The sequence below is a fragment of the Branchiostoma lanceolatum genome, chromosome 2 (assembly GCF_035083965.1).
Source record: "Branchiostoma lanceolatum isolate klBraLanc5 chromosome 2, klBraLanc5.hap2, whole genome shotgun sequence".
Lineage (NCBI taxonomy): Eukaryota > Metazoa > Chordata > Leptocardii > Amphioxiformes > Branchiostomatidae > Branchiostoma > Branchiostoma lanceolatum.
In genome coordinates this window covers 3,148,507-3,174,303 of record NC_089723.1, presented here as the reverse complement: position 1 = coordinate 3,174,303, position 25,797 = coordinate 3,148,507, and the positions used below count along the sequence as shown (strand labels likewise).

The 25,797-nt window shown below is 41.4% G+C and overlaps 4 protein-coding genes across 4 annotated transcripts; 1 reads left to right on the top strand and 3 right to left on the bottom strand.

Moving 5' to 3' along the window:
* Positions 1–3,594: 3,594 nt before the first annotated feature.
* LOC136426485 (uncharacterized) lies at positions 3,595–5,460 on the bottom strand. The gene is made up of 4 exons (XM_066415149.1): positions 5,177–5,460; positions 4,578–4,946; positions 3,993–4,321; positions 3,595–3,699 (listed from the first exon to the last, which is right to left on the bottom strand). Exons 1-4 carry the CDS (start codon positions 5,403–5,405, stop codon positions 3,595–3,597), a joined length of 1,032 nt encoding a protein of 343 aa, XP_066271246.1. The 5' UTR covers positions 5,406–5,460.
* Positions 5,461–7,208: 1,748 nt separating this feature from the next.
* LOC136426591 (uncharacterized) lies at positions 7,209–10,974 on the bottom strand. The gene is made up of 5 exons (XM_066415263.1): positions 10,654–10,974; positions 10,160–10,401; positions 9,297–9,674; positions 8,737–9,056; positions 7,209–7,997 (listed from the first exon to the last, which is right to left on the bottom strand). Exons 1-5 carry the CDS (start codon positions 10,854–10,856, stop codon positions 7,887–7,889), a joined length of 1,254 nt encoding a protein of 417 aa, XP_066271360.1. The 5' UTR covers positions 10,857–10,974; the 3' UTR covers positions 7,209–7,886.
* Positions 10,975–12,779: 1,805 nt separating this feature from the next.
* Positions 12,780–19,539, bottom strand: LOC136426592 (uncharacterized). Its single transcript, XM_066415265.1, has 5 exons — positions 19,375–19,539; positions 17,789–18,030; positions 14,918–15,283; positions 14,373–14,698; positions 12,780–14,003 (listed from the first exon to the last, which is right to left on the bottom strand). Exons 1-5 carry the CDS (start codon positions 19,527–19,529, stop codon positions 13,863–13,865), a joined length of 1,230 nt encoding a protein of 409 aa, XP_066271362.1. The 5' UTR covers positions 19,530–19,539; the 3' UTR covers positions 12,780–13,862.
* A 2,148-nt stretch (positions 19,540–21,687) lies between these two features.
* Positions 21,688–25,386, top strand: LOC136426599 (uncharacterized). Its single transcript, XM_066415273.1, has 5 exons — positions 21,688–21,984; positions 22,481–22,722; positions 23,068–23,436; positions 23,686–24,008; positions 24,526–25,386. The coding sequence occupies exons 2-5, from the start codon at positions 22,638–22,640 to the stop codon at positions 24,670–24,672; spliced, it is 924 nt and encodes a 307-aa protein (XP_066271370.1). The 5' UTR covers positions 21,688–21,984; positions 22,481–22,637; the 3' UTR covers positions 24,673–25,386.
* Positions 25,387–25,797: the final 411 nt, after the last annotated feature.

Genomic DNA, 25,797 nt, shown 5'->3' with positions numbered 1-25,797 from the left:
GCAAAAGCAACTAATATGCAGAGAGGAAACGAAGATGTAACAAGACTTGCAACTTTATATTCCAATGTAACTTTTCCCTCACAAAAGAGATTCAGAGCAAACTTGTCCTTCTTGGGGTGCAATGTAGCTGATAACTTGACATAAGGTCAACTAGTAGAGGCTAAACTGTTTTGAAGGGAAAATATAGGTAAACAGACTTGTGGCTTGTTTGGATGTAATTTTCAGTGCATTTTGAGTGCAAGCGTATGCATGTGTCGGATTACTGACGTCAAGTCTCACACAGTCCGGTACCCACCCCTAGTGCTGCATATCTTTGGGTGGCAAAATCGTAACTGCTGGCCAGACTTACTTTCCAGTTCTCTACCAGAGAGAGCCGACAGAAAACGGGGCATAGGATAAAAAGGTCGCAATCTTCTCCACAAACCTCTGCTTGGAGAGTTGGCCACTCGGACTATGTCCATGGGCCACATACATAGTCTGGTAGGTATTTGTTTTCGGTTTTCCCACCTAAATGATATAATGTTAACGTTGCAACGAAAGCCGTCTTTTTTCTACCACAAATAGCAATCCTCACTAGCTGACCTTTATTTCCTATCATTGTACTCACACAAAATGCATGCAGACACGAAGAGCATCGGCCACTAGATCCATGTTCTTCTGCACCAACGCCTGCATTTTCTCTCGCACCTCGGCGCCTTTCCCCCGCAATGCGTTGGCTAGCTGTCGCACGTTGTTGTAGATATACTCCAGCAGGGAGACCATTGCTTTGGCCGGGAACTTTGTTGCTAACTTGGTCGCGGACGCAATCGATGCCATTTTTACTCTCGTGAAAATCTGTCGAGTTAGAAGGAACTACCTGTGTCCGCACGCTATGTACCAATCTTTTCTAGCAGATTGGACTAATAGATTCAACATTATCAAGAGGGGGGGATCTAGTCCTTCCTCCCCATTCCTTCTTGTCCATGCCCTGCCTGAACAGGTATTCTTGTTCATGATTATCTCTGTGGTACTTATTGTGACGCGCCCAAACCCTAGTCTATATTGTAGATATTCCCTCCCATATCTCATTGCATTCTACCCTCTTTCCTACCTGTCATAATAGTCTAGCCCTACATTTACCTAAGGTGGGTATGCATACCTGCCAACCTAAAATAACCATTGTAAACACAAAGGACATTGCATCAGCAGGTTCAAAGGTCATTCTAAATTACGTGATCCGATCACTTTCATGCAACTTTGTGTTTTTCTTTTAGACCTCATTGTTACGACGTACCCATAGAGATGTTGGAAGAGGGTGCGGATCGTAACGTTTTACTTGCATTCTCATAGGACTATCGCTCGTTCTCATTTAAATGTACACATTTTGTAATCTCCGTTACCGTTAGAAGTAAGACGTTACTGACATTAAGATATGCCACATATAAGGTACGCAACTGTCGTTTTTAAAAGCTAGAAAAGTTTTAAGTCGTCATAAAAACTACAGTTTGACATCTTATATGTGGCATATCCTAATGCCAGGAACGTCTTATTTCAATCGGTAACGGAGATTACAAAATGTGTACATTTAAATGAGAACGAGCGTATATATACTGTTTTGAAGTTAAGCGCGAGTTTAAAATCTTGACCCAGAAAACACTCCTATTGTTATACGGTAGCAACAAGTTTGTTTTTATCGTTGATGGAATGATGACTTAACAGTCTATCGGGCAAGGTCCGATGTGAGTGGTCGATCAGGCTGTCAACAAACGTTCAGAGGTTATCAGTCTGGTTGAACTCATGACATGTTGTTGTGATTGCATCAGGTTAAAACTACAAAAATAGTGGTTGTTTTTAGAAATGTGGGACGAAAGTTTACCTTAAGCATTTAAAAGAGTAATCAATGATTAGAACTAATATTACACACTGCCCGAATGAATAGAAAACAAACAAAAGAAATAAAGAAAAAAATCACTGTTGTTTGAAGAACAAGTAGCATCAACATTTCTAACCTTCCCGGTATCCCCGAAAAAACAATATTTTTTTCTATATTTTCCTTAAGTAAGACATTTTCATACAAAACAAGCCTCAACAACAAGGAAGAACAGTCAACAGGTTCGAAGGTCAGAATGAATGACGCAGCGTGATCGGAAACATCAAATCATGTCTCGATGCCATTGCTTAGTTGCAATGCAAAATGAACTCACTAGATGTCGCTTAAGAGTTGTCGGATTTGTCAGCAGACAAGAAAAGGGAAGCAAGAAGAGCATATTTTTCAACAAGGGGCATGGCCAGCTATGCTGCATGTCAGAAGTCATCCTTTGAAGTCGGTTTAATCCTTACTAATTTCAACTACTCGATAGATGTCAACATGTAGATGCTGGGACAGAATAGATGGTTTACTATCTCAGAGTGTAAGGCCAATTCATATAATAGATATCTTAACTGACTGAGACGTCAGATCAGGTTGGGGTAAACCGCAATGCCTTCTTAAGGGAGACTGTGGAAGGGACATACGTCTGGAGATGTTTTAGGGGAACGTAACAATGGGAAAACATGATCCAACGTCTTTCTTTTATTATGTCCAATCTCTCTTTCTTCTCCCTCCCCCTCTCTCTCTCTCTCTCTCTCTCTCATTCTTTCCCTCTATCGGGTTCTCGTATTGTGATCTTTAACATGCAAACATGCGGGTCTGAAATAACCCGGAATAACTATATATCCTTCAGAGATCTTACCTTGTTTTCACACTTTGTATTTCCTGGTGCCCTCTTCCGAACTAAAAAATATCACATACTTCCCAGAACAGTGTAGTCTACAACACAATACAACACAGTACATGATGTACATTAGAAAGTTTATTGGTGATGATGTTTAATCATCAGTCTTCACACAAAATAACATCAAATCAAAAAGAAACATTATAATTGTGTAAATGACGTGAATATTAGTTAAGATAGTTTAAAAGTCAACAATTATCACAATAGGTAGATTCCGTATCTTCACAGAATCGCACTGTGAAATGTATATGTATATGTATATGTATACAGTCATATACAGTCACATTATCATTGCACCAGGATGTATTATCATACAGTGCATTTTTTTATGTACAGGTCAAAACTTGGTGCCAAGTTTGTTTATACAGCGGTCTGTATCATTTTTGTCAGTGTAGCTTTTGCAAGTTTTACACATGTGTAATTCATTATGAATTGAAACACATAACTGTGTCACAATATTTGTTTTTGCATTACATGTTAATTCTAATCACAATATTTACTTCAAATGTTGCAGGTATTTGATACGACTATGAATTATCGAATGGAAATTTCCAGGCTTTCTTACTTCTAGGGATTTCAAGGACTGACCTCTATTATCAAGTTGCTAGGCAAATCTAGCAGACAGTTTAAAGATCAAAAGTTTTCTGATAGAAAAGCACTTGGTAAAGAAGAGATCTTAAAAATCGGTAAGGAAGGAGGAAGGGAAGGATTGAATGGGGATTAGGCTAAAAGTTAGAACTGGGCAAGAGAAATGTCACTGGCCTTGGTTACTTAACTTCCAGCTTTTTATTGCACCTTTAGAGCCTTAGAAAGTGTGCTGCTGAGCTCGCTTGGGTCACTGCTAGCTGCTTCCCTTCTTAATTGCTTTCACCAACCCGGTTATCACATTGAACAGGCCCTGGATGGGTGGCGCACTTTCTTCCGCTGGGACGGCAAGCACTTTGTCCTGGGGGGGGGGTTAAATTGTAGTTCAGGATTAATCATTTTGTAATTATAATACGTCATTTAAAGAGCCTGATTGTATTATGTACTATCCATATTTTTTACTCAGAATGAAGGCCAAGCAATCACATCATTCAGTTTTACACGTGAGAATAATAATATAAATATCAATTGTAAAGGTATACAAAGTGATGTTTTCCATATAGATGCGATAATTACATGTGGTTTGTCTGAAAAACATGACAACTTTATGAAATCGCTTATGCCTTTACATAAGGTTTGGTTTGGTTTACTTACAGATTCCTTCAGCAGAGACAGGTCACGCAGGTTCCGCTGCACTTGCAGTGCCTCCTTCTTAAACATGACCACGTTCTCCTGGAGTTCCTTAGCGTCTGTCAGCACAACCCGGACGTCACGAAGCACGTCCTGCACAGGGCCGCGGTGGCTGGGCCGATCACGGATGTTACCAGCGGTTCTCTCCATCTTTGGATAGTTTATGCAGTGCACAACGTTCTCCGCCTGGATTTCGATCTTCTCCCAGTCAGTCTTCTGCTTCCCAATATCTAAGTGCATTTCATCAAGCTGTGCCTGTAGCTCCTCAAGGGCTGAACCAACTTTGTCCATTTCTGAAATTCAATTGTAAGCAAAATGCCTTAGATAGTATATCTTCATCAAGTATATGAAACATATCTAGTGAGACTAAGCTTCCCTTTATTCCTCACATTATATTTTTGCTAAACATTTCAGCTTATCCTATGTTGTGCTATTCTTTCTTTTTTCTTTCCGTTATCACTACACTTTCTACCGTTTAGCACTTCCCTTTCCTTCCCCCCTTTAAGATTCTCTCAAATTACTAGATAATGAATCAATTTAGTTACTGACCTTTCTTCTTGTAGTATACATAACCCGCTCCCATTCCATAGAATCCACTCGCAATGCCGCTGGTAATAGCTAGCCCTCCTGCCACCTGAAGCGGAACGAGTACTGGTGCAAGTACAGCAACCGCAACACTTCCTGCAAATGCAAGAAGAAGTCCAGCAGAAACGCCCAGCATCGCTAGGGATCCCACAAACATGTCTTTTTTACTATTTCGATTTTGTCCCAGTAGACGGATGATGGCATTCTGGGTCTCCTTGATCTCATCTTGGAATGTCTTGAACTGTTGCGTGATCTCTTGGCAGGACTTGGAGCACCTTTCACCCTCCTCTTTCACTTCCTCAATACGATCCTTTATTGTATTGAGATCAACTCCTGTAAGATAAATGTGAAATAAAATGTGTTGGTGAAATGGCTAATGGATTAGTTTAACTTTTAGTTGCGTACGGGCCTAGGAAAACACATACTATTAGGCAACTACAATGTTTCTGTCCAACCGCTTCTCTGAAATGGTCTTACTAAGGCATCTCACAAAAGGTGGATGACTTAGTTCCCCAGCCCTCCCCCTCTCCTTGATTGGCAAGTCAAAGAAGTAAACGACTTACGGTACTCCTGGATGCGGTCATGAAGTGCTTCCTTTGCCGCTCGGGTGGGCAAATGGACCTGCTCAATGTCGAAGTTAGCCGTCATCAGTTGGTAGGCAAAATGCAGATCTTCCTTCTCGAAATTTGGTAGGTACTTTTCCAGCCTGAGGTCTGCCAAGACCTCGCTGACCGTGCCGTCTTTCACAAGGGTGAGGGTGTTCTCAATGCCTTCAAGATTCCCCTGTACCATCTCTATGAAGTTCCTGTATTAGATATACGGACAGATGAAGTTTTCATGGACATGCTGTAATTGGTGAAATGAGAATCGCCTATTCATTTTAGTGTCTAACGAACAAGTAACAACATGTATTTCTTTGCTAAGGATTATCTACCGGTGGGTTCTGTTGACAAGTATCCATTTCTATTATTATTTTATCTGGTCTGCTCATGTATAGTGGTGATAGAAATGCAATACAGCCCTACGTTTACCCTTTGTAAGAATCAAAATTGAAGAATGTCAAATGGATACGTTGCTTGGATTGGACTTGGACTTTGAAGGATTTCGAACCCAACCTAGAAGTACAGAATGCAACTTGGGACTCCTGTCGGAGGTAAACAGGTTGTATTTGTGAAAGGGGCTCATTTATAGAACACCTTTCGCCATCAGCAAATGATAGGTAATCAGCAGGAAAGGAAACGGAAATGTGAACAAAACTCCCGTAGCCTGGTATAGAGGCAATCTAATATCAGGTTTTGTTGGCGCTGCTGCATATTGTTGGAACAGCAGCAAACACTGATATCTGGTTCTGATAAACATTAGCAACTTCAACAAATCGCAACTTAGACAAAACTGACGGCGAAGGTAGGAGTGGTGATTTTGCGATCAGACTTCTTTTTCTTACTAGAACGACCTATCCAAGACGGCAGATTGTGATTTTGAACAATTATGGCGACAAGCATTTGCTACCATAAACGATTATTGTATACATGTACTACACTTACCTGAAAAGCCCGCATTCGCGTAAAACCGCGGAGAGAAGATTCAAATATTTATCAAGCAGGACTGTCACCTTCCCTCGAACTTGGGCGCCTTGTTGCCGCGTAGCAGAGACGATCAGTCGTACAATCTCGTCAATATGCCTCAGCAGTTCGACCATTCGGTCGGCTGGGAACACAGTCGCCAGTTTAGACACGACTGCCGGCATCTTGAACGCATTTGACAGAACAACGGTCGGAGCTGACTTATATACCTGACTGTTTATTGTTGTTTGAAATATCCCCATTAGTCACCGTCGTATAATTAGAACTATGAGTCACAGTCTGTGACGTTGACTGTGTTTGTTGTGTTTGTCACTAAGGGTGACATCAGGATTGCGTGGGACGGCTATCTTAATACTGGGGGTTTACAGGGTAAACATAACAACACAAAAGAGAATGCAAGTGATATGGTCCACCAGAGGTCAGACTGAACGGCTCAGTACCACCGAAAACATCAAGATCGTATTTCTGTGCCATTGTTTAGTTGTAGTCCGAGACCTCACAGGACACACGTTGATACCTTCTCTTCAAGCCCACATGCAACATGCCAAGTTTTAGAACAACATTTTGACAACGGCCCAGGCTTAGGGCATTGTCTTTGTTAATTCCTGAACCGACATGCCGTTTAAGGAAGGTTCAGTTGTGCTTCTGGAGAAGATGAAGGCGAAGAAAAATGAGTTCTAACCATTTCCACGCTGACCCCACCACACGATTACGCATGCACCATGCCATGATATCGATAGCGAACCCATTACTTCCATACCAGACGTAAAGTTGCCCCTAGCGGCTCTCCTCTTGTCTTTGTTCGGCTCTGCGTCTAGTGCACCGGGCTAGATCTAAATACGGGCCCAAACCAAGCTACACAGCTCTACAGGTACCATTCACGCCCTTCAGTGGGTTTTACTGTTTTTAACACGTTTTGGGCATCTACTAGTGTTACATGAACAATTTCGACTCCACAAGTATCGTAGTTTATTTGTCTTGAATATGCAGTAGAAAGCAAGTGACAATGGTGTGTATGTGAAAAGTTTTATTCTGAGTACATGCTTCAAAGGCTGTAAACTACAAGTATATAATTGCTAATAATTGTTATACTCGATGACGCACCAAAGCATGACTATCGATGTATTGGAACATTACATGAAGCTACGATTTCTCAACATTTGTTTATCTGAGTTCATCAAAACAAACAAGCTGCCCTTTTACACACTAAAACAACGTCAACAGTGCAATACGTTACAAAATCATTATATACAAAGCAGGTCATAAATAGAAAAGCAAATCTAAATATTTATATACAATGAAAGAATATATCATGTTGAAGCAATAACTTAGTGCGGTCTTGAAGCAACACAGGAGCTACACCCACAAGAAGTGGCCCGGGTACATGGGATACCAAGACTGTAGTGTGCGTTGACTCTGTTGTAGGTGGCCTTGACAAGCTTATATTTAAATGCTATGATATCAGACAGATGAGCTGCTCACTAACCAATACAACGGAGGGAAGAACCCAGCTTATATATTCGATCCAGATAGTGACAAGCCTAGGGAGGATGGATACTTAAACAGGGAAAGGAGTAAAGGACGGAACAAGGACTGAAAAGAACGAAAGGAAATGGAAATGTCACGAAAGAAAATGTCAGGATGATGAATGATAAAGTCTTTAAAAAGAGGGCCGCTCAACTGCCTTATATCACACGCTTCCCCACTTTTGCACTGTCTTCGTGATCTCAACTATCCCGTCATACAAGGGCTGAAGTGGCGATGCGGACGCTGCTTTTGTTGGGGTGGCAAGAACCGCATCCTGACGGGGAAGGAATAACAAAGTTGATTAAAACTGTCTGTACTTTTCTTGTTATCCAAGTCAAACAATTTCAATATACAACATTTCTAGTCAATGGCGATTACGTGGAACTGCTATGTTGATACTGGAGGTTGGAACAGGAAAAATGTTACTCCCGAAACTATTTCTCCAAACTCCATCGGACAACGGTTACATCGAGCTGGGGTCTTGTCTTGATTAAAGATATAGTGGTACATGGAAAATGTCCTGAAATAGCCAACTTCTCTTTTCACCTTAGCAACAAGGCTGTTTTTGCTTTGAAAGGGGGTTTAGAAAGTCAACCTAACGACACAAAAAAAAGGTCCACCAGAGGTCAGAGTGAACGGCTCAGTACCACTGAAAACATCAAGATCGTATTTCTGTGCCATTGTTTAGTTGTAGTCCGAGACCTCACAGGGCACACGTTGATACCTTCTATTCAAGCCCACATGCAACATGCCAAATTTTGGACCAAAATTCAGACACCGGTTTAGGCTTACAATATCGTGTTATCCAAGCCAAACGATATCAAAATGCAAGCTTTGTTAGTCATTGGAGAGACACAGCTCAATTGGTTTTTGTCAATTTTGTTTCGGGGTGCTAAAGAAGAGATATAATGGTGAGTCAGTTTTCGATGGAATGACCATTCTAGATTTCGCTGCTTTTGATAAAAAGCCCCAAAACTTAATTTTTCGATGACTGGAAACCTATGAGTACTTACAGACTTGATCAGCGACAGGTCACGAAGATTCTGCTGCACTTGCTCCGCCTCTCTCTCGAACTGGACCACGTTAGTTTGGAGCTTTGCAGCGTCGTCCAACACGACCTGGACTCCTTCCAGTAGGTCCTGGACCGGACGGCGGTGGCTGGGGTTGAGGCCGTCAGCAGTTTCCTCCATCTTTGAGGTGTTGATGTAGTGGAATATCTTCTCTGCCTGAGTCTCTATCTTCTCCCATTCCGTCTTTTGCTTGCCTGCATCGAAGTCCATGGCTGCAAGTTGTTCCTGTAGCTTCTCCAGGGCTGTACCAATTGTCTCCATTTCTGAAAGTTACAATGATGGGAACACAATTGTATGTCATCATATAACTTAAGGGCAAAAACTGTACATAAAAAGTAATCTGTTGATGTCACTTCAGCTTCTCTTGTGACGTATCACTTGCTTTATTCTTTCCTTTCTTATAGAACTAATCTTTCTCTACTGGCTTTAAACACCCAATTCCTTCATTTCCCCATGTCGTAACCAGAAATTAAATTTGATTCTATTTTGAATAAATTACTAACCTTTCTTCTTCTGGTGCAAACCCCATGCTGTCATCCCAGCTAGGGAACCCAAAATGCCACTGCTAATAGCTAAACCTCCTGTCAGCTCGACAGAAATGGCCACTGATGTAAATGCCGCACAGCAGGCAGCCACAGCTCCTCCTACACATGTTGTAAGGAGTACAACAGAAATGCCCAAAACAACAAAAGATGCCAGACATATTTGAGAACTTTCATTTCGATGCTCTACCAACAAAGAGGATATGTCCTCTTGAGTCTTCTTGATCTCCTGCAGGAATGTGCTGAACTTCTTTGTGATCTCCTTGCAGGATGTCCAGCAGCTCTCTCCGTTCTCCTTCACTTCATGGATGCGATCTTTAGTTGTGCCGAGCTCATGGCCTTCAACAGAAAAGGCAAATACTATTCATATATATATCAAAAGTTGGCATAAACTAGATATCTAAGATAAGATAAGATAAGATAAGATAAGATACTAGATACTAGATGTCTGTCACCTTTGATAAAAAGATTGGCAACGTAAAAAGACGTTGCCATGATGACGGTGGTCTCTGTCTCTGTTTTTGTTATTGTTCTTTTACGATTCATAGCCCACTGACTTTCAGTGCCGATCTTCGGGAATGTTTGTCCCATATAATGGACCTCCGCAATTCCTTGACGGCTCCCTTCGGTTGGTAAACTGGCTAACCTTGTGGGTCGGCTTATTCACAGGGGGAAACAAAGTCGAGCCAGAGACATGGTGCTTACGATAGCCAAGCAGATGGCTTGACCAGGTTAGAACGTAAGCGATCGCAAATAATAAAAGAAAAACTAGAATGACAGATTATCATTCATTTGCACAGGTAGCCATATATGCAATTACTCACGGAGCTCCTGGATTCGATCCTGGATTGCCTCTTTGGCAGCTGCGGTGGGAAGATCCACTAGTTCAACATCGAAGGTGGGCTTTATCAGTTGGTGGGCACTACGCAGATCTTTGCTCTCGAAGTTGGACAGGTAGCGCTGCAGATGTAGGTCTTCCAAGACCTCACTGACTGTGCCGTTACGCACTACAGTGAGGTTGTTTTTAACGTCCCCAAGGTTCCTATGTAAAATCTGGATAAAGTTCCTGGGACCAAACAATACATTTTACTGTGAATGCGTTTTAGGCTACGTTGTGGGTTTCCTGAAACAGGTAATACAATTCAATTTCGATCCTTTAAAACATCCTTGTAACTAAGAAAATTATTGCTTTCTGACAGGTTTGTTTAAGTATCGAAAGGTTTAGCTGGATGGCATGGTAGGACAGCAATGGAAGATATGCCTGTATCTGCAAGATTAGTGAATTTTACCACCACATGGACATAATGTTTGTACTCACTTTAGGTACATGCACTCGCGAAGGGTTTCAGTCAGTAGGGTCAGGTACTTCTGCAGCAGACCTCCCACCTTCTGCCTCACTTCGGCGCCTAGTCCCCGCATACTGTGGACAATGAGCCGCACGTTTTCGTCTATCTGCTTCAGCAGACTGATCATTTGATCGGCTGGGAAAACCGAGGCTAGCTTGGAGACGACAGGAGCCATTTTATCGCTGTTTGGCACTACTAGGTAGCGTAGGAAAATGCTAGACTTACAAGCGAGTATTTGTAACGTAACCAAATGCACGCACAAAGCGTTTGTCTGATCTGATGATCTCACCAAAACTCTGGGCAAGTACCGTTTACTGGGCTATTCCATATTAAAGGTAAAGTGGGTGGGAGAGAATATCCAGTCATTCTAATCCTCCTTTTAACTATTTTGTCATCGGTATCGACAGCTATTTGTCTTCTATACGCCCTTACATTTTTTGTATGGTGCAACGCCAAAACCCCTTACGATGTTTCCTCCCGTATACACTTGGAGGTTACAAACTGCCACCCTTCATACCTGTTCTAATAGACTAGTCTTGCATCAACAAATCACGTCATCCTAAAAATAACCAGATCCTGTTTGTCCCGTCTGTATTACATTTTTTTCGGATTGCATGTTCTTGAGAAGGTTCTAGAGGAAGTGGGAGGTGTTTCCCCAGGCCAGGTCGGATTTCCCCAGATTGGAAGCAATGACAGAAAAAAAAGAAGTTGAAAACACGTCTGTGTGTGAGTGTATCTGTGAGTGTGTGTGTGTGATTGTGTGTGCTTCTGTGTGTGTGTGTATAAAAGAGAGGGCGTGTGTGTGTGCGCTCGCGCGCGTGTGCATGTGTGTAAGAGAGAGGGCGTGTGTGTGCATGTGTGTAAGAGAGAGGGCGTGTGTGTGCATGTGTGTAAGAGAGAGAGAGAGAGAGAGAGAGAGAGAGAGTGTTTGTGTGTGTGTGTGTGTGTGTGTGTGTGTGAGAGAGAGAAAAAATGAGAGAGAGTGTGTGTGTGTGAAGGAGAGAGAGAGAGAGAGAGAGTGTGTGTGTGTGTGTGTGTGTGTGTGTGTTGTTAGAGAAAGAGAGAGAAAGAGACCTCGAACCTCGTGAGATCCAACTTTTGATGCATTCGAGTATTCACTTTCACAAGCCATTCTACCGCGCACGTTCGAATTTTTACACCAAGACTAAGGCAAAGGCGAGTCGGCTAGATTATTGTACAATGTCCTAAAATAACCACCTCCCCTCTTACCAAGAAGTCTGCCTTTGTTTTGAAAGGGGTTTACAAAGTAATTTAAGCCTGAACGACACAAAAGAGAATGGTCCACCTGACACCGCCAGGTTCAGGGGCCGGAGTGAACGGCTGGGTGCCACTGGAAACAGGAAGATCGTGTTTCTGAGCCATTATGCAATTGCAGTTCGAGACCATGCAGGACTACATGTTTACACCTTCCATTCAAATTCCATGCCATCTACCTTGTTTGAATTTTAGACCATAACTTAGACAACGGCTTAGGCTTGAGGTGCGGTTAGGTTTGCGATTTGAACATGCGGCTAAGAGATATAAAGAGACAACGCTCTCTTACTCAAACAGTTTCATGCTGTACCTACCACACGACTACATACAATGATAGAGACGCCATTAACGGTATACCTACGTTACCAGACGTAAATGTCGCCCTTAGGGGCCCTATTCTTTTTCGTTGTTTGTCCGACTCTCTGAATCTGGTGTCATCTGACTAGACCTACATACGGGCCTGGATACAAGCTGGATAGGTGTCATCCACACTCTTCATGGCCCTACCTTTTTTTAACACCGTGCACATCTATTGCATGAACAATTTTCAATCCATAAAAGTCCTCCTTTATTTTCTTGAATATGTAATAGAGGGCAGAGTACAATATTCTTGCTTGAATAGTTATATACTATTTAACAGCTACAATACACAACAGCTGTGAAGTAATGATATATTTTTGCCAACTGTTATACATAAAGATGCGTCAAAGGATGTCTATCAACCGATAATGAGGCAATGGTTTACATAAAAAGTCCACTGTTCAAAAACGAACCATACAATATTTCGTGTCACTCTGGTTTATTGTATGCCTATAGTAAGATATAGTAGTAGACTGGTTTATTTCCACTCAAGGTGGGCAAAAACTGTTGGTAGCCCATGGGGCTAAATTGTACAGCTTAGTGCTAATTAACATCCACAATTGCATACATTATTATAAAAGTCACACATAATCATACAGTATTCTAAAAGGCATTAATAAAAAAAATACGAATCGAATATAACTAACATTTACCGTTGAAAAAACAGGCGAAAATATAAAATTTTTACATAAAAGCTCGAGCCAAGACAAGTCGGATTCAATTTAGGGCATAGGTTACAATGCATTTAAAATATTCAGTAGAGATGGAACTGGGCTAGTTAAGTACCGTTTAGTCCCAGTAGGCACTTTATACAGTCGGGTATGTCTCAGATTCATGTTGTGTGGCTGGTTGACAGCTCGGGAAAGTCAGGGTGCATATCTAGCTGATTTGGTAATCGCACTAGCAAAGTCCTGGCACAGAGTCAGTCTACGTTCAGATAGGCGTTCATATCACCACAATCAACCCACAGCAATGAACCACTAATTCTATTATTATTGATTGATTCAAAACAAAACGCATGTTTATCACCTATTCGATATTCGATCAACATATCGTCAAGACGATGCTATAAGTAGCATTGTTACCATTGATATATGTATAAAGCATGCTCCTTCCTTTCAAACAGGATTATTTGTAGTACTTACATTAGCCCTAATCGGCTTTGTGATTTTCTATATGCAGCTAAATTTATTTGTTCCTCACAGCAATAACAAACATATTTCGATCTACGTGACAATTTTGAATTGAGGCAATAATCATTGCGTACTTACATATACATATATGGACAACGGTATAACTCTACTTTCTCCAAAATTGCATTCTAAGCAAAACTTTGTAATCTGTTGTGAAGTCTAACAATATATGTATCTTTCAGTGACTATTGTGACTCTGGTTGTATTCAACAAAGGCAAAGCAACTGTGCAAAAGTACATTCAAAAGCTATCGGTGAAGATAATTATACAAAAGTTTTGGTTTGACAAGGACAGGTTATTTCTGAGGAAAAGGAAACAGGAAGAGGCATACATGCAATAGGCGTAGTTCCTGTTCACGTCACTGGCATGGTTCCCATGCTCCGCACAACCCGGTCTGCCACACCGCCCTTACTTCCCCCGACCACTGCTTTCTTAGTGCCAATGATCAGCTCGTACGGCTGCGCGAAAAGAGACGTTGGTAGGTCTCCAATATCCTGTAGAACATAAGCATACAACGTAAGTATTGGAACACAAAATCATGGTCACGTTTTAAACTTTGCGCTTAACCTAATTACAGCGTTACCGGTTTGATCACCAATTTTACCAGTAGGGACTGTAAAAAACAAATCGCCGATTTTGAAAAAATGGTAATCTCTCTCTTCACCTATAACATGATTATAGATATACTATCTAGAGAGAGAGAGGGAGACATATCATAGCGTATCATATCATATCATATCATATCATATCATATCATATTATATCATATCATATCATATCATATCATAGCATACCATAGCATTGCATAGCATATCATATCATATCATATCATATCCTGATATAGGAGAAACAAAGCTACTCACGGATTGCTTGATCAGCGACAGGTCACGGAGATTCTCTTGTACTCGTCTTGCCTCTGTCTCGAAGCCGACCACCGTATCCTGGAGAGTAGCAGCTACTTCCATCACGGTCTGGACCGAAGAAAGCAGCTCCTGAACTCGACCTGTGTGGTATTCGTATGCCATTGGATGAAGTGTACCTGCCGTTTCCTCCATCTCTGAGGCGTCCATGTGCCTTACGATCTCTTTCGCCTTCCGCTCGATTTCCTTCCAAGCTGACTGCTGCTTCTTCCCTTCGACGTTCATGTGCAGCAGTTGTTTCTCCAGGTCGTTTACGGCCTTCTTTAGGTCTGAAATTGACGAAAATTTCATAATTTGTAAAAGAATATCTACCCGACATCAATTTTACAAAGACGTCTTTCATGTCTCAAGAATTACTTAAAAAGATCAATCATGTATTTTTTTGTTGAATCAGCACTAACTTAGCACCACATATCTGTGTTTGATTAAAAGAAAACTTGTGTACCCCTTCTCAAAGTAAGCAAACATGGACTTTGTTAAATACTTACTTTCCTTCTGGTTTCCAATCTCCAAAGCCGTTGCACCGGTCCCTATGCCAAGAGCAGCGGCCCCTCCTATCATGGCTGCTTTAGCGACAGAAAAGGAAGCTGCTGACGTTGCCGCCACGACGGCTCCAATGATGCCGATGGCGAGGGATGCTATCGCTATCCCGCCAGCGACCCATTTCAACACGGACATAGCCATCTCCTGGTCTTGTTGGTCTTGAGGCAAAGGCCTGATGGCCTCCCGGGTCTGGTTTATCTCTGCCAGGAACTTCTCGAACTTCTCTGTGATCCGCTGACAGGATTTGCGACACTTCTCCCCCTCTTCCTTCACATGATGGATGCGATCCTTTATCGCCATAAGTTCACGACCTAAAGAGCAAGAACAAGTATTTGCCTCAGGCTTTTGCTTGTTTGTTTCTAAATGTACTATGACATAGCTTGAAATGTTTCTTCCCCCTGCAATACAATAGGATGGTTATCATAGCTCAGTGCATTGGGTCACTATTAGCAAAACAGCAATATTTTCTAGCCAACTGCAATCGGCGGTGCTGTATTTTAGCACCGGGCATGATGATGATGGCGGCTTCTTCGCTTCCGAAGATCACTGGGAAGGTTGTTCTCCCCTGCAGGCTCTGCTGTGACTGTGTAGCCCGATCCGGGCACTGCGCATGTAAAAAAAAAAATCAATTTCTATTACTGAATGCAAATAAAAGGATAATAAACTAAACTAGAAAGGCAACATTTGCGGGAGCAAATGCAACATGTTTCGCCCATTTCCCTCCCCATGCAAAAAGCGACTGTGGCATAGAGGCTAACGTTTGTTGTATGTCTGCAATGTTGGTATTTGAATGAATAATTGAATTGAAGACGACAATGTTTGTAAAAGGGAAATACTTGGTATTTATCCTAGTTGGTTTCGTATTAAAAGAGTAAATTATGTTTACTTAAAGGAAATGTAGGACCGATAATACAATATGGCGCTGGCATGACACTGTTGATATATGCAAAAAGGCGACCAACAAAACTTCGCCATCAAGCCGACTATTTGGTACCACAAAGAAAACAAGTTGCAGACGATTGTGTGTGGAGAGATCTTCGGCTTTTTTAAACAAGTGCCAGTTGTTGCGATGAAAATACTATTTTTTTAGTACAACGCTACGCCACACATTTTGTTTAATGCGCTATCGATCAGCGCCGATATTCAAGACTTCCCCGTGGCCCGATAGTGTAGACATGTAACAGGGGTTTACGCAAGGAGAATGAAAATTCTTAGGTTTACGTCATTTTTAGCCAAAAACTTTAAAAAATTACTCAAAGCAAGGGCCTCCTTGCTCAAGGTAATATTCACGCACTTCACAACTCTCTATTGTTATTGTTAATGTTATTGTCAACGTCCCGACACGGGATGTTTCCCAAGGTGGGAAACTTTGGACACTTTGTGTGCACTATTGTGCGCACTGGTGTCCAATCTTGGTGACACAGGGGTAGAAAATTCGTGTACATAGCGAGGAAATGTCTGGTGTCACCATAGTGTCCAAGCTTGCAAACATGCGGAAATCTTTGTTTCCATGCAGTGTTAAAATAAGAAAAAGACAGTGTGTGTCGAAAAATACCACCAGAAAAGTTTTGAGCTTTCTCAATTGCACTTCAGTAGGACACAACAATAACAACACAAGGATTGGAGCCAGGGAGTAGTGAATTTGTGTCTGCACCTGTCAGAGTAGTGCCCCTAATTAAATTAACTATTTCAACCAATCATGTTGAGCTTGATAAATCCGCGCTCTCTCATTGGCTGACCGAATTAGTCCACCTGGCCAGATGAATAAAGATGTGACCTAAAGGTCAGTGACCCCATATGCGGAAAATAGCCGATCTTCTCCCAAGAATACCCTCTAAAATCGTATTTCGAAGTGTTCTATGCCGAAAGTGCGAATTGGATTCTTTAAATATTTGTTCAATGTACCCCCATAGCAAATTTCAGGTCATTTGGACTTATTTCCAGAGCACAGGAGGCCAAAATGTACGTTTTTGGTCAGAAAAACCTCAATAAAATCACTTTCAAGGTCAATATCGAAAAAATGGAGAAAAAAATAGTCCCAGGGTATTTACCCACTCTACCTGTATACCAAATTTCAGCTCAGTTGGTCCAGGGACGACCGAGCTGCGTTGACTGCAAGATTTGACAAGAGAAAGTAACCTTACGAACACAGGGCTCAACATAATAATAAACTAAACAGGACACAGTGCACTGAGGGGTCTCCAAAGTAGCGATAACACCTTGAAATGATGATGATGACATTGACGTATGAAAAACATAAGATTATCATTAAACTTACCCTATATAAGGAAGAAGAGTATCTATCTATTAGAAACATACAGCATAGAGTAGCTGTCACTAAATTCAGGATTAGTTGTCACAAATTACACATTGAAACAGGAAGGCACAACTGCACGCTTCTAAAACATAGACTTTAATTTGGAAATATTGTAAGTTAAATCAAATAGAAGATGAGCGGCACTCCATTTTAGATTGTACACTTTACGTTAAAGAAAGAAATGTTCTTTTCAAATGTATTAATAAAAATTCTCATACTTTGAATATCTAAACGCAACGGATAAATTCATATTTTTGTTGCGTCTATGCAACCCATGTGCAAAGAAGCGAGAAGTTGACTCTACTGGATTAGCTTAGCTTATCACTTTCGTCTACCCTGCATTTTTTAACTATGTACTGTATATATTTCACTGTATATGTCCCTTACATGTTACTTAGGTTTATGTAAGACGACCTGTATCTAGCCCCTCGGGGCACGAATGTACAATAAAGGTCTTCATTCAATTAAAAATGGTTCCATGGTGTATCCTTGTACTTACGATGAGAATTGATTCTGTCTTTGATTTTGTCCTCGGCTCCGCTGGTGGGCAGGTCAACTTTTTTGATGTCGAAACCGGTCTTAATGAGTTGATAGGCATCTTCCAGATCCTCCCTCTGGAAGTTAGGGAGGTACTTCTCCAGCCCTAGGTCTGTCAGCATCTCTCTGACAGTACCCTTTTGCACGAAGGTAAGGATTCCATCAATTCCTTCGAAATTCTGCTGCAATGTCTGGGTGAAGATTCTGTTCAAGAAAACAATTACAAAAATTGGCCTCAGGGGTTGTTCGCATGCTTGTTAAGAAATTAGGAGGCCCTAAAAACAAAGCATAAGGGGGCCGAAGTAAGAAAGAGATCGTCTCAGATGTCGTGTTACGATAGGACCTTGCTGTAAACTTAAAAAATGGAAAAGTTTTTGGTCGGTGATTACCGGCTACCATGGCAATGGCCACTATTTCACATGTCAGCGGCGAATTTTCCCCTTAGTTCGTTCCCGGTAAAAATAGATCTTTAGCTTTCTATTACTCCTGTAAGTTAGCAGATATCTTACGATTTCTAACATGTTGTTAATGTTGTTATTGGAGTTATTCTAGCTTATCGTAACAAGACAAGTGACATTGGGTTGTGCTCAAAATAGCCTTTTACATGTCGGCCTTGTTTTTGGCTTACAAAGTACTTTCTTTCGGATGGCACACAAGAAGCCGAGTACAGTCAAAATTGATGTGCCATCAGAAAACTAGTTTCACTTTTACTTTCAACCTTTACGACTACAAGTATTACAAAGGACTTTCTTATTATTGAAAAAAAGATCCACGTTCCCATAAATGATATCAGTTGATCATCTTATATGTCAAAATAACAGGGTGTCCAATTCTTCAAGTATGGATGGCTTTTCTTAGCAACCCGTCGTCAATCCTGGAGATACTAGTATCAACTTTAATTGGCAAGTGAAGGGTAGCTTGCTTGTTATCGAATAGCGGTGAAAATTGAAGAAATATTTCTTTCACTTCTTCGTAAACCAAGCTATGCATATTCTAGCATACAATGCAGTGGATGAAATTCGTTTACATTATGGAAATTTCAGATATACTGTGCAAAAACGTTCAAACTATAAATGTACGAAACTTGACCCATTCCCTCTATATGTATTTATGAACAATCTATTTAACGATTAAAATGCCAAATGTTGACAATTTGCCAAAAATAATTACTCAAGCAACTGGATAAAGTTTTGAAACAGTCAGACGTTTCAGACAGCATCCACTGTCTTTCGTCAGTGACGAAAGACAGTGGATGCTGTCTGAAACGTCTGACTGTTTCAAAACTTTATCCAGTTGCTTGAGTAATTATTTTTGGCTTATCTTACTACCTGGGTGTCCAACCTTCATCAACGTGTTGACAATTTGCACTGCATAACATGTTTTAAGCACAATTTCAAATCATTTTTGTTGCTGTTTTGATATACATTAATACAATAAAATATCTGATAACTCGTTTGTATGCAAAACATGTATCAGACTTGGACATCATTATGTGACAGAAATAGGCATGACTACTAAAATGGTTTCATGTTAAACTGTTGTACTCACCTTAAGTTCATGCATTCTTCCAAAAGGTCATCGTTCAGATCCATGTACTTGGTGAGCAGGGCTGTCACACTTCCTCCCATCCCGGTGCCCTTTTCCCGCCATGTGAAGACGATCTGCCGCACATCGTCGTCAATATGATTCAGCAGGCTGATCATTTGCTCCGCTGGGAACGCGGACAATTGGTCCGACATTTTTACTGATATGCTTTTGCTATGTGTGGTAAGAATCGGGGAGTAGCAAGCGAGTATCCGCGGCTACGCAGCAACCTTTTGCCTGGTCGAAGTTTTGGGCAAGTACCGTTATACTGGGCTATTCCATGTCAAAGGTCAAAGGGGCTGTAGGGGACATCTTATTCTAAACTTGCTTTTTTCCTACACCTATTTAGACAGAAACCACTTTCTAAACGGTTCTTTAATGATGGTCTTTGAAACGGTGTCGTGGTCACCTCTCAGGTTCAGCACATATTGGCAAAAACTTGACGTTGTTACCTCCAATATCTGCTTTATCCCCCTTTCCACCTGTCCATATAGACTAGTCTTAAGTTAACGCGTACGTCATTGTCCTAAAATAGCCACCTCCTGTTGCTATAGTGTAGCAACAAGTTTGTTTTTATCGTCGATGGAATGGTGACTTAAGTAAACGTCAATGTCCTGAAACTGAACCCCCTCCTGTTGTTTACGTTACGTCGTTAGTTACAAGTCTGTTTTATCATGGATGGAATAAAAAGGTGGTAACTTTCATACTTCGTCGAGAGGAATGCCGCACCGAACTGGCGCCGGCTGGGACTGTGTATATAAGTTCTGTATCTTCCTGCCCGAGGGCAAACCGATCATTTTGACACTGGCCGTCTTGGCGTGCAGACCTAAAGGCGTGCTGCTCCCGCGGTAAAAGCCGCCGCCAATACCAGGCGTTTTAGGTTACAAAATGTTGACAACAAAGCACAACACGATAAATGTACACAACACTAGTACTATAACAATCTTACCAGTGCCGTAGTTGTTCACGCCTAACCTCACTATACTAGCAGCACTGCCTCCTTTTTATATACGGACAACTAAGTCACCGAGAAACACCAAAACATTAATACGCATGATGTTATTACTGTTAGTGTTGTTAACGTTAGCTATAGCTGTATACGTCCCACGAACTTAGGCTAAGTGATTAGCGTTTCTTTTATAGAGACAAATATGTGCAGACTCACACAATGCGAGTAATAAACTATGTAAAGTTGTTTGTACCGCATTTACGGACTTTTCTTTGGAAAAGGTGCCCTATTGCTCAGATCTCTATCGCACAATGTTTACAGTGGAAGTGAAACATTAACATAGACTACCTGTTATTGTCACGGCATGTACACACAAGGGGGGTTAGCAAACATGGCTGACATTTGTGTAGGTCAACTATAAAACTTTTATATCCATGATTGACTTTGTTTGTCACATTCTCACGGCACAGGGGGACAATAGACAGAGTCACATCCAAAAGAGGCACTGATCTGGTCATACAATCTTCGGTATTTTAAAGTATGTTCAATTCATGTACGACTAGGTACAAGTTAGGTTTAATAAATTTGGCCTTGTTTTTTTATTGCTTATCAGTTATCTTTTTGAACGTTCGCATGAGTTACGGAGTGACGCAAATCCGTAAATTAAGTCAGTAGGGCCAGGCGCAGAATAGCAACGGCATATAATTTTCGGGAAGAGACTTTAAGAACACAAGCTATCTTAACAATACGACACGTCACAACCCAACACAACACGACACAACACAACACAACACAGCACAACGCAACACAACACAACAGAGAAGAGTTAACAGGTTCGAAGGTCATGACGGATGACGCAACGTGGTAGAAAAACCAAATCATGTCTCTTTGCTTGATTAGTTGCAGTTCAAAGCGAACTCACAAGATGTCGTTTCTGAGTTGTCGGGGCTTTTAGCAGACGAGACAAGGAAACAAGATGTGCGGTATGCCTAAAGACATCCTAGTGAGGCTCGTTATCTTCCTCATTGGTCTGAACTACTTTAAAGAAGTAAACAAGTACGACTATTTTATGAAAGTGATGCAGGAGGTGGGATTGGACGTTCAGGTTGATATGATAGGTCACAATGTAAGGGTTTTGTGCCAATGAAAAAAAGGGATGACTATAGGTTAAACCGATTCGTGAAGAAACATCAATAAAGAAAGTGGTACCTGTCCCAAATAGGTACCGGTGAAAAAAACATTGAAAGGGATCACCGCCACCACCCCCCTCACCTTGAACATGGAACAGCCCAGCCTTGGGTACTTTCCGAAGGTTTCGATGCGTCACAGATCAGGTCAAAGGTCAGTGAGTAAATGTAGCAGTTACTCGCTTGAAATGTCCCGATTTTAGAGTGCTATACACGAATTACACGACAGTAAAGATGCCTACAGCCCTCTCTAAACTAACAATGGCGTTCCCGGCCGATGCAATGGTCAATCTGCTGAAGTTTATCGACGACAACATACAGCAGACCGTCCGGGCGGTTCGTGGGCAGGGGGCCGAAGTGCGAGGAAAGATGAGAGTCCTGGTGCAAGAAGTACGTGGATCTACTCGCTGACATTCTGAGAGAATACATGCACTTCAGGTGAGAACCTCAGAAGCCAGTTAGAGTAACTTTTGAATTTTTCTTTTTCATTCTTAATCATCAGGGGTACCAATGACGTAGTTCCAAGGATGTTTACAAATCGGCGAATATAGTAGGAACAAAGGGGCGCCGCGCAGGCTGGTAAACAAAGGATCGCAGTACGCTTTCACGGTTGAAAACCAAGGGGCACAGTGAGATGATTTTAAACCTCCTTCCTAGTACATGTACCTTAAGGTTGTGACAGACCGCTATTGGTGCAGTACGTAGTCGATGTCAAGTAGTGTAGATGAATGATAGAAATAGTAACTCAAATCCGGAGGACTACAGTTTGCCAATCCCCACCGATTGAATATTAGTTATGGGAAGATCTAAGGTCTTAAGTCTAAAGAAAGGTATAGGTTAATGGTCATCGTCAATGATGTTTAACGCTTTGGCAATAGAACTAGCCAAGTAAGCAAAATTAACTTGGATACTTACAAAGTCGTCTCCTTTGCAGGAACTTTATCAAGATCTTACAGAGGAATCTCGAAGGCATCGAAAACATCCTTACCCTTGTGCTGAAGGGTTCAGTCAGCGAGGTCTTGACAGACCTCAGGCTGGAAAAGTACCTGCCTGTCTTTGAAAAGGAAGACCTGGTCAACGCCTAACAACTGATGCAGGCCAATTTTGACATTGAGCAACTCAATCTGCCCACCAAATGGGCAAAGGAGGCGATTCATGACAGGATGCAAGATTATCGTACGTAACGTTGTAAACATATCATCACGTTACTAGGCGCTAGACCATTATCGAGGCTCAGCCCCCTACATGTATTGATTAGGAATGTTTTCTTGTGGAAATATTGATATTTATGGACACCCACTTTGTGTCACAAGGCGCTCAGACTTTTGGCATTAATTACTAGCTGTTGTTGCAATTTTACGTTAAAACACACGAATGCAGATACAGTCAAGAGTTACTGTAGTAGTTGTAGTGTTACATCTATGTCAAAGGTGCCCTAAAATGTCCCATGGTCAATTCTGTTACTAAATACAAGAATCATGACGACCTATTTTTCGTGTTTTTTTCTTCTTCTACATTAAGGTCTTGATTTGATGACGGTAAAGGATCGCATCCAAGAAGTGAGGGAAGAGGGGGAAAAGTGTCGCCAAACCTGCCAGGAGATCACACACAAGTTCAACGTGTTCCTCCAGGAGAATAGAGAAATTCAGGAGGCCATCATTGGTTTGCTGGGTGACCAATGTAACGAAAAAGGCCGTTTAATGTGTAAATGCATGGCAGCTGGGGGGATCGCGATAGCGTGCGTTGCACTTTGCCTCACAGGAGCTGTCCAAGTGGGCACGGCGTACCTTGTAGCAACAGAAGGTGCAAGTGCAGTTGCCACAGGCTTTGTGGCTGTAGTAGGAGCAGGCGCCTCTGGAGCAGCCTTTGACATTGGAAAACAGATACAAGGCAAGTGTTTACCAAGTTCTATATATATACATATATATATATATATATATATATATGCGTATTTTCGGGAAAGGTAACATTCATGTCAATGGGGAGGTTGTAAAAATACCTAGGTGTATATGTAATTGCAATTTGTATTTATCAAATGAAGACAGGATTGTAAAAAAACATCTTAGGAAAGGTGACAAAGCACATGACCATGGTACTATCAAAGCAACATTCACTATTTTCTTCTCTTCTGGACTTCAGAGATGGAAAAGATCAAGGCAGCCGTAGAGGAGTTGAGGAAGCAAACTAACTCCATGACGGCAGATGCAAGCAATCAGAAGATGGCTTGGCAGGAAATCCAGACCCAGGCAGAAAAAATCGTGCACTACATCGACAACGCAAAGATGGAGAAAAATGCAGACGCCCTGGAGCCAAGGCGCCGTGCTCCAATACAGAAAGTGCTTGATGGCGTCCATGACGTCTTGGAAGATGTTGCGATCCTCCAAGACGGCATAGTAACGTTCAAGAAGGAGGCGCAGCGTGTGCAGGAGAGTCTCGTTACCATGCTACTGATGAAAGAGTCCGTGAGTACATTTATGGCGTTCCTATCTTTGATAACCCTTACAGTCAAAGAGATTCAGTATGTCTCGTACTCGTAGAAATATACATTTTTCATCATCTATACCAAGACGTCTTATTAGTCTTAGACAAGAGAATTGTCTTTGAATAATGAAATGATTTATAATGGAAGGTCATCTGTGTTTGTAGTAGTCATAACACAATGCTAAACTTTCTTCCAACACTAAGGTATTCGAATATCTTAGTGTTGGAAGAAATTTAAAGTTTAGCATCATAATGACATACTTTGTTTTCATATTTCTCTACTCGGGAGTAGGTAAGCATCAATCGACAAGCTCCTACCTATTTTTCCCACTAGTGTAAACTTTGAACACCATAATTTGTACCAGTGTTTCAATGTGCCCTAAGATAGAAGTGGTGACTCGAGAAGAAGATGAATGTGCCTTAAGATTTCTTTGAGAATTTGGAAGGAATTACATTTACTTGCACTTGTCTTTCATTAATATTTTCCCCTTCCTTTAGGATGAGGTTCTTACACCACCTGGAGACAAATCAGCATCCCTCTTCCAGGCGCTGGGCGATTTGATTACCGGCACTGTGAAAGCACTGAAGATAGCAAATGCTGACAGTGCAGTACAGGCCATGGCAAAGTCTCTGAAACTGGACTGAGCAAAAAAAATTTGTCATTCACAACCATTATATTTTGTATATATGCTTTCTTCATGCATAAGTGGTTTGATGCATGCAGTGTCCTGAGTTTCTTCAGTTGTGATTTATTCTACCAGGCACGAGGAGTTTTTGTGAGCATGAATTTGTCTATTATTTTGGAATTGAGCTTAATTAGATATAATTGAATATGGTACACATTTTCCTTAGTCGTAAGCGAGGGGTATATATGTAGGTCATGTGTCATGAGTGTAACATGAGACTTTAATTATATATATTAGACTGTAAACTGATGTGTTACATGCTTAGAGGCGGTTGAAGATGTGTGGATACCAAAATTGCTTATATTGCACAGGGATGCTGGAGAACATTCTAGAGTTATTTTGTGGTAATTATTACTTTTGTGATGATGATGATGATTACTTTTGTGATACATTTCCTTGAACAGTTTTTCACGACAAATTTGTTAATTTGGGCTTTTCTTTGGACTTCAGATATGATTTATAATAAGAATGAGAATTATTAGACAAATCACCGTCCGACATTGTGTGGGAAGAAATCCATGAGCCTGGGATATGTCAGGCTTAGGAATGTAGCTTTGAATGTCAAATTAAGCACAAAGAAGTTATATGACCAAACCCCAACTGGCTGCTGGTAGTAGTTGATGAATGACCGGTTAAATAGAAAATAAATAGGCTTAATAATTTTGTTAAGGTTTCCCTTGCCCAATCCTTGGTGGAACGTGGCCGTATACGGCGTGGGTAGGGTGGAAGTGTTTATTTGAGATAGATAGAGCAAGCGAATGAAAGAGAGAGGGAGGGGAGAGAGAGAGAGAGAGAGAGAGAGAGAGAGAGAGAGAGAGAGAGAGAGAGAGAGAGAGAGAGAGAGAGAGAGAGAGAGTTAATCGTAAAGGTACGCGAATAGAAATGCTGGCTGACTGGGTCATAGTTTCCTCCCGTTACGCATCCCCAGACGTATAAGATGTTCCTTTCATTTATTAAGTCATTCTTTACAAGACACCTCAGCTTTCAAGGCGAACGCAAAGACGAGCCCTTAGCTGATCTGACGCCTTATCCATTTTCTATGTTAAGATCTAAACTCTGATTTACACGCTGGCATTGTATCATA